General features: G+C 47.9%; 1 protein-coding gene across 1 annotated transcript in view; it reads right to left on the minus strand.

The window, feature by feature from the left end:
- Positions 1–16205, minus strand: part of acsf2 (acyl-CoA synthetase family member 2) — a 193431-nt gene that overhangs the window by 130935 nt on the left and 46291 nt on the right. The window contains exons 5-8 of the mRNA XM_038777264.1: positions 12883–13001; positions 6957–7119; positions 3443–3538; positions 1895–2043 (exon numbers count right to left, since the gene is read on the minus strand). Of these exons, the coding sequence (XP_038633192.1) occupies positions 1895–2043; positions 3443–3538; positions 6957–7119; positions 12883–13001 (527 nt within the window). The remainder of the gene's footprint in view (positions 1–1894; positions 2044–3442; positions 3539–6956; positions 7120–12882; positions 13002–16205) is intronic.

Raw genomic sequence — 16205 nt, forward strand, 5'->3', positions numbered from 1 at the left:
AGCTCACTCTACACTGCCCCAATCAAACATTCCCAGGACCAGTACAGCATGGGGAGAGATACAGAGTAAAGCTCACTCTACACTGTCCCCATCAAACATTCCCAGGACCAGTACAGCATGGGAAGAGATACAGAGTAAAGCTCCCTCTACACTGTCCCCATCAAACATTCCCAGGACCAGTACAGCATGGGGAGAGATACAGAGTAAAGCTCCCTCTACACTGTCCCCATCAAATATTCCCAGGACCAGTACAGCATGGGGAGAGATACAGAGTAAAGCTCACTCTACACTACCCCAATCAAACATTCCCAGGACCAGTACAGCATGGGGAGAGATACAGAGTAAAGCTCACTCTACACTGCCCCAATCAAACATTCCCAGGACCAGTACAGCATGGGGAGAGATACAGAGTAAAGCTCCCTCTACACTGCCCCAATCAAACATTCCCAGGACCAGTACAACATGGGGAGAGATACAGAGTAAAGCTCCCTCTACACTGTCCCCATCAAACATTCCCAGGACCAGTACAGCATGGGGAGAGATACAGAGTAAAGCTCACTCTACACTGCCCCAATCAAACATTCCCAGGACCAGTACAGCATGGGGAGAGATACAGAGTAAAGCTCACTCTACACTGCCCCAATCAAACATTCCCAGGACCAGTACAGCATGGGGAGAGATACAGAGTAAAGCTCCCTCTACACTGTCCCCATCAAACATTCCCAGGACCAGTACAGCATGGGGAGAGATACAGAGTAAAGCTCCCTCTACACTGTCCCCATCAAACATTCCCAGGCCCAGTACAGCATGGGGAGAGATACAGAGTAAAGTTCTCTCTACACTGTCCCCATCAAACCTTCCCAGGCCCAGTACAGCATGGGGAGAGATACAGAGTAAAGTTCTCTCTACACTGTCCTCATCAAACATTCCCAGGACCAGTACAGCATGGGGAGAGATACAGAGTAAAGTTCTCTCTACACTGTCCCCATCAAACATTCCCAGGACCAGTACAGCATGGGGAGAGATACAGAGTAAAGCTCCCTCTACACTGTCCCCATCAAACATTCCCAGGACCAGTACAGCATGGGGAGAGATACAGAGTAAAGCTCCCTCTACACTGCCCCAATCAAACATTCCCAGGACCAGTACAGCATGGGGAGAGATACAGAGTAAAGTTCTCTCTACACTGTCCCCATCAAACATTCCCAGGACCAGTACAGCATGGGGAGAGATACAGAGTAAAGTTCTCTCTACACTGTCCCCATCAAACATTCCCAGGACCAGTACAGCATGGGGAGAGATACAGAGTAAAGCTCACTCTACGCTGCCCCAATCAAACATTCCCAGGACCAGTACAGCATGGGGAGAGATACAGAGTAAAGCTCCCTCTACACTGTCCCCATCAAACATTCCCAGGACCAGTACAGCATGGGGAGAGATACAGAGTAAAGCTCCCTCTACACTGTCCCCATCAAACATTCCCAGGACCAGTACAGCATGGGGAGACATACAGAGTAAAGCTCACTCTACACTGCCCCAATCAAACATTCCCAGGACCAGTACAGCATGGGGTGAGATACAGAGTAAAGTTCTCTCTACACTGTCCCCATCAGCATGCTTTAACTCCAAGTAGCACGAGTAAAGCATTTTTTTCCATTTTCCTACATCAACTTCCATTTGCGTAAGTGACATTATGGTTTAGTGGGAGACCTATGATCAGCTATTGACACCTGAGTACAACATCATCGTTATGGCAACCACCAGGCTCCAAGATATTTGCCACAGGCCTATGTTGTGGTGTATTTTCAATCACGTCCAGTAATGGCCTGGTGCCCAGTTACAGCAAGCTGTTCTGTACTGTTACTTTTTTGTCTGATAGTAATTGTAATTGTACCTTTCATTCTGGATTGCCTCAAGAGCAGCCCGTCCCTGAAAACTCAGAGAGGAAAAAACCAACTGGCACCCGTACATGACCATGGTTAGCGTGCCTCCCACACAACCGAAGCAGTGAAAGAGTGGCACTGGTGCACAGATCCGGGGGTTCTAAAAGTAACAGAGAGTGGAAGAAAGAAGAGAATTTGTCAACATATTATTTTCTGCCAAAGTTCATCCCTATTCGCGTCTCATGTTCTTTGAGAACCAATGGCACTTCATCCAAATAACCTTTCTTGCAGCACAGACATGGATCATAGAATTTACAGTGCAGACGGAGGCCATTCGTTCCATCGAGTCTGCACCTGCCCTTGGAAAGAGCACCCCACTTAAGCCCCCGTCTCCACTCTATCCCCCGAACTCAGTAACCCCACCCAACCTCTTTGGACACTAAGGGTAATTTATCATGGTCAATCCACCCGACCTCCACATCTTTGGACTGTGGTAGGAAACCGGAGAACATGGAGGAAACCCATGCAGACACAGGAAGAACATTTAGAATTGAGAGTAATAGTCTATCCTCTAACCCATGGGGAGAAACCAATGACAGCACCTCTATAGAACCGCCAATTGCAGCAACTGTTTCACTATTGAAACCTGCTGTCCTTACCTAGTCCATGCCGATATCTGACTGCACTCCCACACCAATGTGGCTGACACATAACTGCCCTCTGATGTGACCAGGTAAACTGCTCAGTTGAGGGCAACTAGAGATAGGCAAGAAATGCTGTACTTCCAGAGTACAAATCCAGAAAATGAATTAAAAATAATCCCTCTCTAGCTCCTTCTTTCCTCTTGTGGGAGAATCTAGAATAGGGGTCACTGTTTAAAAATAAGGGTTCGCCCATTTTAGACGGAGATGAGAAGCATTTGTTTTCACTCAGAAAGTCACTGGCCTCTCAAACGCTCTTCCTCAAAAGGCAATGGAAGCAGAGCCGTGGGATATTTTCAAGGAAGAGTTTGATCAATTCTTGATTAACGGCGGGGGGGGGGGGGGGGGGGGGGGGGGGCGGTGATTGTTGGTAAGCGGAAGGATTACAGTCAGATCATCCATGGTCTTATTGAATGGTGGAGCATGCTCGAAGGGTTGAGTGCCTCCTCCTGCTCCGAACCCGCATCCGAACCTCACAGCAGTCAAAACCCCGGGTGAATGTGATAGCCCATGTTTTGTCATGTTCACAATCCTCCCCCTCGTAAATTGATATGTCCTCTTGCTGCAGGAGCTGAACTGGTTCCTGTTTGAGCTTTCCATGAATTTAAAATAAATTTGAAAGCAGGAAGTGGGGGTGGTGATTAGATTTGAAATCAGTTCAGAAGTGTGCTACTAAACAATTAAATGAATAAGTCTGCAAATCAGACATTTTCAGTGAAGGGAATTCAATACAACCAGGATTTAGTCCAGGAGCTGAGTCCACAAAAGATCAGCCATGATCTCATTGAATGGCGGAGCAGGCTCGAGGGGCCAGATGGCCTACTCCTGCTCCTAGTTCTTATGTTCTTATGTACTCACCCGCCAATCGTAGCCCAGTCTGTGGCCTATGAATCGGGCATTGTTGACAATATTATGGTGGCTGAGGACGACTGCTTTGGGATTTCCTGTGGTGCCCTAAAGAAAACACACACAGGTTTGATTAAACATATACCAAAGACATTTATTTATGCATTGTTGTTACCAGTCACTCCCATAGGCATGCCTCTTGTCCTTTATGTTCTGGAACACACCTTTACCACTAAACATCTAGTCAAGTGGAAATGTGCAACAGTGATCCTAATATGCACCACATTACATGTGGCAGATTTCGCACTTGGTCATCATAAACATTCCCTGTCCCATTAGAAGGCAGACTGTAAAATACTGCCCCTCTGCGATGTGTTTTCCTGCGACAGAGGCAGCTCACCATTGGGAACTTCCTGTCCCACTGATGTTGATTGCATTTTGTATGGCCCCCCCCCCCCCCGCCCTGCCGCCAGACAACCTGTCGCAGGGGTTCACCCTCGGTGGGACCGGACGATCCCATCAGCGGGAAGGGCTGGAAAATCGTGCCCTGCATATTGCAAAAAGGTTGACTGTAAATAAATCAATCAAGTTAATATGAATAAATATATGAATAAAATGGAGGGAATAGTGGGTAGTATCCTTGCCACTGAGCCAGAAGCTCTGGGACCAAATCCCACTCCAGGTTTTGATAACTAAAGAAGGTGCATTCATAACACAACCAAGCATGTTGAGCATCAACTTGTAAACCCTTCCAACAAATGTCAATGGCAGGAGTTAAGAGTTGAAGCAATTGCAGGCCAGCCATGCACTGGAAATAAATTGGAGCTTCTACTTTCACTTTCCATATCTCCAGGCTACAACATAATAATAATAATCTTCATTAGTGTCACACGTAGGCTTACATTAACACTGCAGTGAAGTTACTGTGGAAATCCCCTAGTCGTCGCACTCCAGCGCCTGTTCGGGTACACTGAGGGAGAATTCAGAATGTCCAATTCACCTAACAAGCACGTCTTTTGGGACTTGTGGGAGAAAACGGGGCACCCGGAGGAAACCCACACAGACATGGGGAGAATGTGCAGACTCCGCACAGACAGTGTCGCAAGCTGCGAATCGGACCCGGGCCCCTGGAGCTGAGAAAGTCTCAAACATAAAACAGGCCTGTAAATTTGGGGGATTCCTCGCATTATGGTTTGGAAATGTATATGTTAGACTGTGTTTCAAGAGGGAACATTCAGTAACACCCCCCACCCCCCACCCCCACCAAATTAATTCAGAGTGATTCTTATTTTCCTTTTTCAGCCGAGTAACCTTTAACTAGAACTTTTTTCCTAGTGGCAATTTTCAGGTGATCCTCCCTGTATCATAGGTGAACCTTCCAATCCTGTTTTAACTCATTGCAAATTTGTTCTTTTGAATCCGCGAATTCCACCCATATTCTGAAACAATTAACCATAAAGGCCTTCGGTCCCTTGCTTCTCGCCTTCTCCTGGGGGCTGGCAAGCTAACTGTGACTCTGATATTCATGTTGTTTTATTGGGAGGGAGGTAGAAGGCATTTATGCTTGTGGCTAATGACAGCAATTCCTTAATCCGCAATGAATAGACCTTGATTCTTCCAAAGTCCCAGAAAAGTAGATATTAGGATGTAAAAGATTCCGCTGCAAACCATTCCTTTACTCCGAAGACGAAAAGGAAGTTGGGAATCAGGGATAACTTGATAGCCAGTTCCATTGAAGGGTTACCGGACTCAAAACATGGCCCTTGTATCCAGGCAGAAATTTTGATTAACTATTCCTTAGACCCCAACTCTATCCAATCAGGTCTGCACCTTAAGCAGAGAAAATGAAATGTTCACCACATGGAACGCAGATAGTACCTCATGCTCAGAGTGAAGACCAGTTCATGAGGAATTAAAGGAGGTTGGAAGACTTGTCTAGCTTGAAGCTGGAAGAAGAAGCCTATAGTGTAATCCTCACAGTGAGAGATAGTTCTGGGATTAGGAGATCGCGGCTGGCAACTTAAAAACGGAGCAGGTCAATGGAAGCAACTGTGAACTGTTTGTAATAGGAATAGTAATTCCCTAGAGACTGTGATATGTGATAAGTAAAAAGGAATAGTTTATTTCTATAATTTAAAGTATAAGTTGCCAACAAAAGAAAATAAGAGTTTAGTAAGTAGTTTTCTTAGTCATTTGAACGGTCGGTGAATTCTGGCCTTATTTCCGAGTCAGGTTGGTGTGTGGCTTTGAAGGGAACGTGCAGGTGGTGGTGGAGTTCCCATGTGTCTGCTGCTCTTGTCATCTAGGTGGTAGATGTTGCAGGTTTGGAAGGTCCTGACAAAGAATGCTTGGTGAGCGTGACAGTACAGGAATATAGCGGTGTCATTTTCATGTTACTTGAACAGTCATCTTGAGGCCCAGAACTCCAAAACCAAGAGTTCAAATACCATCATTGTAGTTTGAGAATTGCAACTTAGTCTCTTTTTGAAAGTCAGTAAAACAATCCAGGACACTATCAGATTGTTTTAAAGACCCAACTATTTCTGTTTAAGGAAGGAAACCTTACCCAACTGGCTGAATGGCCTACTTCTGCTGCTATGTCTTATGGTCTTATCTCTCAGGGGATAGTGTACCTGTGGAACTCTTTATCGCAAAGGGCCGTAGAGGTTGGGTTGTTAAGTATGTTCCAGGCTGAGATAGACAGATTTTTATTCAGTAAGGGAATCAATGGTTATGGGGATAAGACGGGAAGTGGAGATGAGCATTATCATATCAGAGCAGTCATGATCGTATTGAATGATATAGTAGACTCGATGAGCCAAATGGCCTACTTCTGCTCTTCAGTCTTATGGGCTTATGACTGGACCTACACGTAATTCCAGTTGTTGACCCTTAACTATCTTCTGAAATGGCCTGGCAATCCACTCAAAATTAAGTGTTCTTTTTGCCCCAGCAGTCTAAGGCGGCAACCTACCACCACCTTCCCAGGCAAAGTAGACAAAAATGGTGGCCATGTCAGCAAGGTCTGCAACCTAACGAAGGCTTAGTACAAGTAAAAATGATCTTCTTGCGTTTGTACTCTGTGTTTTGAGGTGCAAAGCCAAGGACTGGAATTGGCTTTTTGCGGTCTTATAAATTTACATTGCCACCAGTCACCAAATCATAGAATCCCATTGAGTCTGCACCAACCTTATGAAAGAGCACCCTACTTAGGTCCACTCACTTGCTCTATTTCCATAACCTTAACCAACCTGCACATCTTTGGACTGTGGGAGGAAACCTATACGGACACGGGGACAATGTGCAACCTCGATACAAACAGTGACCCAGGGCAGGAATTGATCCCTTATCCCTGGAGCTGTGAGGCTGCAGTGCTAACCACTACGCCAACATGCCACCCTTTGTTCCTTGACTCCATTCTTCCCCACTCTTATCGTCACATTATTCCCAACAATATTAGAACATTATGGCAACTTTTCAAAAGTCGATTTCCCTAATTTAATGGATGAAAATAAAATTGGTTTACCGAGGTAAACTGGATGTTTATTGGGTCGTCAAATGAGATTTTCTTTTGCAGGCTCAGCAGTTTCTCGCGATGGCTGCTTGAAGCTCCTTCAAAGATCTCCTCAAAGCTGTATGTTCCAGGAGGCTTACTACCAATCATGATGATCGTCCTTAGATCTGGGAGACTAAGCAAACACAAGCCAAAATCAATCAGCGACGTTCACACTACGCAGTCTCGGAGGTCTTCTCCAACATTGATTACAAAATTTACATCGCAGAAACGGTGACGTTCAGGAGATAGACTGAATCCTTTCAAATCTCTTTAGCATTCACATGATGAGAGTCTCTGCTGACTGTAGCCTATCAGGTGAACCTAATCATATGAGCATGGATCAAAAGCACTGATTCGCCTCTACTTACACACTACCATAGATGGTCCAGGAAATAGATTAAAAAAGCATTATCAATATTGAAGCAGATTATACCGGGCTTTATTCAATCTAACCTGCGCTGGACCTGCAGTGTAGGGATTCAAGGGACTGTGTAAAGGAAGTTTTACTCTATATTCAACTTCCTACTGCACCTCTCCTGAGAGTGTTTGAAGGGAACAGTGTATCTGTTACTTACTCTGTCCCTAACCTGTGTTGTATCTGCCTTGGAAATGTTTGCTGGGGACAGTGTAGCAGAAGCTTTACTCTGAAGCTAATCCCATACTGTATCTGCCCTGGGAGGGTTTGGAGGGGACAGTATAGAGGAAGCCTTACTCTGTTTCTAACCCTGTACGGTCCCCCCCCCCCCCCCCCCCCCCCCCCCCCCCCCCCCCCCCCCGCGCCGCACCCTCCGTCTCCGACCCTGCACCCGGGTCCAACCCCCATGGTGCCAATTGGAGTTGGAAGGGGGGGAACTGAAAGATTCGGAATCTAGATTTCTTCCATTTTGGGTTGATCAGAACAGAACAGTTCCCATTTTGAACAGCACAGAAATGCACAGACAGAGTTTAGAGAGCTTTGCACCTTATCTGCCCTGTGCACTCCCAGAAATAATCGATGACCTTGTTGACAAAACAGTATCGTCTGCTTCATTAATAGTGGCTCTGTGGGCCAGTAAAATACAGCCAACAGGTAACAGACATGCGTCCCGCTTGCAATAACCAAATCCTTGTGCATGCAAGTGCTAAGTGGGTAGGGAAACGGAATCACAGATGCACATTGTATGCTTGCCTATCTTATAAAGAATGCAAACTTTAACCTTGAGTTCTCACAGACGTTGTAACAGTGAGTAGTTTGGAATAGTACAATTCTTTAGATCATTATTATCTAATTGTTTTATCTGATTGTTTTATGATCACCGTTATTGAGACTAGTATTTTATTCCAGATTTATTGAATTTAAATTCCACCGGCTGTCATGGTGGTTTGAAGCCCTAGCTCAGGCCTGAACTCAGCTGGCCTTTGGATTAGCAGTCCAGTGTGCTTTGCTGCCAGTATCCTACAGTCAGCACACCTGCTCCTTCTGATGGGCATCCTGCTGCTTCCAGCTACATTGTGAGTTTGCCACTGAGCCCTCAGGCTGGTTCCTCTGTTGTGTCGGCTCACAGTTGAACTGTACCTCATCTCAATTTAGCTGCCTTTACAGCATGCCCCCTCGCACAGGAAAAATCGACCCATCTCAGTCTGAAAGCAAACTGATTGAATCCACCATCCATTGTTTATCGGTGGAACAGTGTTCCTAATTTCCAGGACCACTTGTGTGAAGAGGTGCTTGCTGACATCACCCTTGAATGACCTCGGTCTAGTTTTAAGGCTTGGTCCCTTGTCTGGTTTCTTTGTGGCTACTAGAGGCTCTCCGGTCGCCTAGCCGTGTGTTTCTCGGCAGCCCGCTGTTCGCTAGTGGTGAGATTCAATACTCCCGCCACTTGCCAATGGGATTTGCCATTGAAGCCACCCCACGCCGCCGTAATACCCGTGGGTGGGGGTGCGCTGCCGGTGGGAAGAATGAATCCCAACGGCCGGAGATTTCAGCCCATATTAAATCCTTTCACCATTTCAAATAAGTTGGTTAGATGCCTAATATTCTAAACTGGAAGAGGGCATTTTCAATGCCATGGGAAGGGATCTAGCCAGGGGAAAATGGAACCACAGACTGACAGGAAATTCTGCAACGGAACAATGTGAATGGGAGATCTTTACGGAAGAGATGCTTCAGCTGCAGGTTACCTACATTCCATCAAGAGTAAAAGTAGCCAAAATCCTTGGATGACGAGAGAGATGAGAAATTACGTTGAAACAAAAAAGGAGGATGTAAAATGCATGTCAGGTGATTTTTGTTTTCAAGTGAATGCCAGGCTGAAAGGACAGGTGAAGAGGAAAATAAGATTGGCAGAGAGAGGGTATGAGAATAGAATGGCAGTCCACATAAAAGGAAAGGCAAAAATCTTCTACTAGCCGGCAGAATTGTATTCAACCACAATCGGCAACCTTATGGCCTGGCATATACCCCACTCTACCATTACCACCAAGCCAGGGGATCAATCCTAGTTCAATGAAGAGTGGAGGAGAACATGCCAGGAGCAACATCAGGCATACTGAAAATTGAGGTATCAACCTGGTGAAGCTACAACACAGGACTACTTGTGTGCCAAACAGCAGAAGCTCTGCAGTCCTGCCACATCCAGCCGTGAATGATGGTGGACAATTCAACAACTCACTGGAGGAGAAGGCTCCACAAATATCCCCATCCTCAATGATGGAGGAGCCCAGCACATACGTGCAAAAGACAAGTCTGAGGCATTCGCAACAATTTTCAGCCGGAAGTGCCGCGTGGTTGATCCATCTCGGTCTCCTCCGGAGGTCCCCAGCATCACAGATGTCTATCTTCAGCCAATACAATTCACTCCACGTAATATCAAGAAATGGCTGAAGGCACTAGACACTGAAAAGGCTATGGGCCCTGACAATACCCTGTCAGGGCAATACCCTGCCAATGGTATTGAAGACTTGTGTCCCAGAACTGGCCGCACCCCTAGCCAAGCTGTTCCAGTACAGCTACAATTCTGGCACCTACCCGGCAATGTGGAAAATTGCTCAGGTGTGTCCTGTACACAGGAAACAGGAAAAACGCAACCCAGCCAATTACCGCCGTATCAGTCTACTCTCCATCATCAGCAAATTGATGGAAGGAGTCATCAACAGTGTTATCAAGCGGCACTTACTCAGTAATAACCTGCTCACGGATGCTCAGTTTGGGTTCCGCTAGGATCACTCAGCTCCTGACCTCGTTACAGCCTTGGTTCAAACATGGACAAGAGCTGAATGCCAGAGGTGAGGTGAGAGTGACTGCCCTTGACATCAAGACTGTATTTGACCGAGTATAGCATCAAGGAGACCGAGCTAAACTGGAGTCAATGGTAATCAGGGGGAAAATTCTCCATTGTTTGGAGTCATACATAGCACAAAGGAAGATGGTTGTGGCAGTTGGAGGTCAATCATCCCAGCTCCAGGTCATCACTGCAGGAGTTCCTCAGGGTAGTGTCCTAGGCCCAACCATCTCCAGCTGCTTCATCAATGACTTCCCTTCCATCAGAAGGTCAGAAGTGGGGATGTTTGCAGATGTCTGCACAATGTTCAGCACCATTTGCAAATCCTCAGATAATGTAACAGTCCATGTGCAAATGCAATAAGACCTGGACAACATCCAGGCTTGGTCTGATAAGTGGCAACTTATATTTGTGCCACACAAGTGGCAGACAATGACCATCAACCTACAAGAGAGGATCTAACCACCAGCCCTTGGCATTCAATGGACTATCGCTGAATCCCCCAAAATCAACATCCTGGGGGTTACCATTGATCAGAAACTGAACTGGACTAGCCACATTAATACTGTGGCTACCAGGTCAAAGGCTATGAATCCTACGGTGAGTAACTCACCTCCTGACCACCCCCCACCATCCCCACCCCAAAAAGCCTGTCCACCATCTACAAGGTACAAGTCAGGAGTGTACTGGAATGCTCTCCACTTGTCTAGATGAGTGCACCTCCAACAACACTCAAGAAGCTCAGCACCATCCAGGACAAAGGAGCCCCTTCCACCAACATTTGAATCCTCCATCACTGATGAACAGTGGCAGCCATGTGTACCATCTACAAGATGCACTGCAGTAAGTCACCAATGTTTCGTAGACAGCACCTTTCAAACCCACGACCACTACTATCTAAGGACAAGAACAGCGTATACCTGGGAACCCCACCATGTGGAGATTCCCCCTCCAAGTCACTCGCCATTCTGACTTGGAATATATATTGCCACTCCTTCACTATCGCTGGGGCAAAATCCTGGAACTCCCTCCCTAACAGCACAGTGGGTGTACCTATGACTCAGAACTGCTGCGGTTCAACAAGGCAACTCACCACCACCTTCTGAAGGGCAACAAGGGATGGGCAATAAATGCTGACCTAGCCAGCGACATCCTGTAAAAAATGAATCCAGTGACCACATCCTGTAAAAAATGAATAGAAAAAAAATACAGTGGATATGGGGTCTGGTTTAGCTCAGTTAGCTGGACAACTGGTTTGTGATGTGAAGCTAGGTCAGCAGCGTGGGTTCAATTCCTAATGCGGCTGCAGTTATTCATGAAGTTCTCAGCCTTGCCCCTTGCCTGAGGTGTGGTAACCCCCAGGTTAAATCACCACCAATCAGCTCTCCCTCTCAAAGGGGAAAGCAGATTATGGTCATCTGGGACTATAATAAATGAATAACCTTTATTGTCACATTAGACTTACATTAACACTGCAATGAAGTTACTGTGAAAAGCCCCTGGAAGCCACATTCCGGCACCTGTTCAGGTACACTGAGGGAGAATTCAGAATTATCAGCTGGTACAGGAATTGAACCTGCGTTGCTGGCCTTGTTCTGCATCACAAACCAGCTGTCTAGCCCACTGGGATAAACCAGTCCTGCTATGGCAACTTTACCTTTACTTAGTGGATAATAAGAAGTGGAGTGGGTCCTAGTATGGACAGAAAGGGTGAAATAGACTGAGAGTCGCAGGGCAATCTCCACGTGGTGGGGTTCCCATGTATATGCTGCTCTTGTCCTTATTTTGTTCTTTATATCTGCATGTTTGTTAGGGAAGAGCAATCTGGCAAAGTGTTGGTAAAAGTGGAGCTAGTGGAGGCAATGGGTAGTGTGCAAATTGAGAGGGAGTAGGTACTGGAAAGGCTGGCTGTTCTCAAAGTCACCTGGTCTAGATGAAGTACACCCCAGGCTACGAAAGGATGTCAGGGTGGAGCTAGCAGAAGGTTTTATCTTAATTTTTCAAGCTTCCCTAGATATGGGGGAGGTGTCAGAGGATTGGGGTGTAGCAAATATGACACCCTCATTCAAGAGAGGATGCACATCAGGTCGTGATGCAGTCATCTAGCCTTGATTGCAATTCCAGCCGTTCGTTCAAATGGCAGAGGCATTGCCTATTCTCCACCATCTGAGGACAAGGGGAAGAGGAGTTGGATCAGAAGAGGCTGAAGGCAGGTCCGTTTTCATTTTTGAACCTGTTATTGTTGGACAAGGACAACAAGAACACAAGAAAGGTTAAAGCGTCCTCTGTCAAAGGCTTCCCCTGTCCTTGAGTGAGAGTCTCTCCCAAAACCTCTTCCTGTGACATACAGTACCTGACTGTTCAGTCTCGACTGCTCTTTTGCAAACCACCCCTCTACTTCCCCAACCTCCTTACTCCCTCCTTCAGACCCACCCGATACACCATCCCTGCACTTTCCCCTCCCTATCTATCTTCCCTTCCTCCACCTTAATCACCCATCGATAACTCATTTCTTCTTTCTTCGTCCCTCACCCCCCTGCCTCTGACGCCCCCCCCCCCAGAGGGATTGCCGATCCACCAAGTTTTTTGCTGGAGTTAATTTGAAGCTCCTGTGCCCAATGAACAGCGAGTACCTCTTACTCCTCAGGTCCCCGGGCGTGGCTTTCTCCAGCTCTGGGCAGCACTGTTTCATAATCTCATAGTATGTCTGGGTCTTAAACTTTGTGGCACAGACCAAAGCCTTACAGCCAATCTGGAAAGAGAGAACATTTCACATTACCATAATGCTGAGATACCTCTCCACAAGAACCACCCACCATCCAGCACGCCCATTACCACAACCTCAAACACACAGTAACCCCCTCCACCACAACCCTACCTCAGTCACCACAACCCCGACCTCAGTCACCAAACCAACAACCACCTCAAACACACAGTAACCCCCTCCACCACAACCCAACCTCAGTCAACACAACCCCGACCTCAGTCACCAAACCAATCACAACACCAAACACAGTCACCGTCTCCACCACAACCCCGACCTCAGTCACCAAACCAATCACAACACCAAACACAGTCACCGTCTCCACCGCAACCCCGGCCTCAGTCACCAAACCAACAACCACCTCAAACACACAGTAACCCCCTCCACCACAACCCAATCTAGGTCACCACAACCCCAACCTCAGTCACCAAACAAACAACCACCTCAAACACACAGTAACCCCCTCCACCACAACCCAGACCACAGTCACCGTATCCACCACATCCCAGGCCACAGTCACCAAACCAACCACAACACCAAACACACAGTAACCCCCTCCACCACAACCCAGACCACAGTCACCGTATCCAAGACAACCCTTACCACAGTCACCGCATCCACCACAACCCAGACTACAGTCACCAAACTAACCACAACACCAAACACACAGTAACCCCCTCCACCACAACCCAGACTACAGTCACCGTATCCACCACAACCCAGACCACAGTCACCATATCCACCACAACCCAGACCAGTCACCGTATCCACCACAACCCAGACCACAGTCACCGTATCCACCACAACCCAGACCACAGTCACCGTATCCACCACAACCCAGACCACAGTCACCGTATCCACCACATCCCAGACCACAGTCACCGTATCCACCACAACCCAGACCACAGTCACCGTATCCACCACAACCCAGACCACAGTCACCGTATCCACCACAACCCAGACCACAGTCACCGTATCCACCACAACCCAGACCACAGTCACCGTATCCACCACAACCCAGACCACAGTCACCGTATCCACCACAACCCAGACCACAGTCACCGTATCCACCACAACCCAGACCACAGTCACCGTATCCACCACAACCCAGACCACAGTCACCGTATCCACCACAACCCAGACCACAGTCACCGTATCCACCACAACCCAGACCACATTCACCGTATCCACCACAACCCAGACCACAGTCACCGTATCCACCACAACCCAGACCACAGTCACCAAACCAACCACAACACCAAACACACAGTAACCCCCTCCACCACAACCCAGACCACAGTCACCGTATCCACCACAACCCAGACCACAGTCACCGTATCCACCACAACCCTAGCCACAGTCACCGTATCCACCACAACCCAGACCACAGTCACCAAACCAACCACAACACCAAACACACAGTAACCCCCTCCACCACAACCCAGACCACAGTCACCGTATCCACCACAACCCAGACCACAGTCACCGTATCCACCACAACCCAGACCAGTCACCGTATCCACCACAACCCAGACCACAGTCACCATATCCACCACAACCCAGACCACAGTCACCGTATCCACCACAACCCAGACCACAGTCACCGTATCCACCACAACCCAGACCACATTCACCGTATCCACCACAACCCAGACCACAGTCACCGTATCCACCACAACCCAGACCACATTCACCGTATCCACCACAACCCAGACCACATTCACCGTATCCACCACAACCCAGACCACAGTCACCGTATCCACCACAACCCTAGCCACAGTCACCGTATCCACCACAACCCAGACCAGTCACCGTATCCACCACAACCCAGACCAGTCACCGTATCCACCACAACCCAGACCACAGTCACCGTATCCACCACAACCCAGACCACAGTCACCGTATCCACCACAACCCAGACCACAGTCACCGTATCCACCATAACCCAGACCACAGTCACCGTATCCACCACAACCCAGACCACAGTCACCGTATCCACCACAACCCAGACCACAGTCACCGTATCCACCACAACCCAGACCACAGTCACCGTATCCACCACATCCCAGACCACAGTCACCGTATCCACCACGTCCCAGACCATAGTCACCGTATCCACCACAACCCAGACCACAGTCACCGTATCCACCACAACCCAGACCACAGTCACCGTATCCACCACAACCCAGACCACAGTCACTGTATCCACCACAACCCAGACCACAGTCACCATATCCACCACAACTCAGACCACAGTCACCGTATCCACCACAACCCAGACCACAGTCACCGTATCCACCACAACCCTAGCCACAGTCACCGTATCCACCACAACCCAGACCACAGTCACCGTATCCACCACAACTCAGACCACATTCACCGTATCCACCACAACCCAGACCATAGTCACCGTATCCACCACAACCCAGACCACAGTCACCATATCCACCACAACCCAGACCACAGTCACCAAACTAACCACAACACCAAACACACAGTAACCCCCTCCACCACAACCCAGACCACAGTCACCGTATCCACCACGTCCCAGACCATAGTCACCGTATCCACCACATCCCAGACCATAGTCACCGTATCCACCACATCCCAGACCACAGTCACCAAACCAACCACAATCCTTATTGGAGTACACAATTATTTTTTTCCAATAAAGGGGCAATGTAGCATGGCCAATCCACCTAACCTGCACATCTTTGGGTTGTGGGGGTGAAACCTACGCAGACATGGGGATCCAGCACAGTCTTGATCATAGTCACCATACTGACCACAACCCTGACCACAGTCACCAAACCCACCATAACCCCAACCACAGTCACCGTATCCAGCACATCTTGACCACAGTCAACGTATCAACCACACCACTAACCACAGTCACCAAACCCCCCACAACCCTGACCACAATCACAGTCACCAAACCCACCCCAACCTTGACCACAGTCACCGTATCAACTCCAACCCCAGCCACAGTCACTATATACACCACAACCCCGGTCACAGTGAGTGTTTCCACACAACCCTTGACATTTCATTTACTTTACCATCACTGAATTCTCCACTCTCAACTTCCTGGGGGTTACCAGTGATCGGAAACTGAACTGGACTACCCATATAAATACTGTGCCTACCAAAGTTCAAAGACGAGGAATCCTGCGGTGAATAACTCACCTCCTA

Source organism: Scyliorhinus canicula, chromosome 18 (genome assembly GCF_902713615.1).
Source record: "Scyliorhinus canicula chromosome 18, sScyCan1.1, whole genome shotgun sequence".
NCBI classification, from domain to species: domain Eukaryota; kingdom Metazoa; phylum Chordata; class Chondrichthyes; order Carcharhiniformes; family Scyliorhinidae; genus Scyliorhinus; species Scyliorhinus canicula.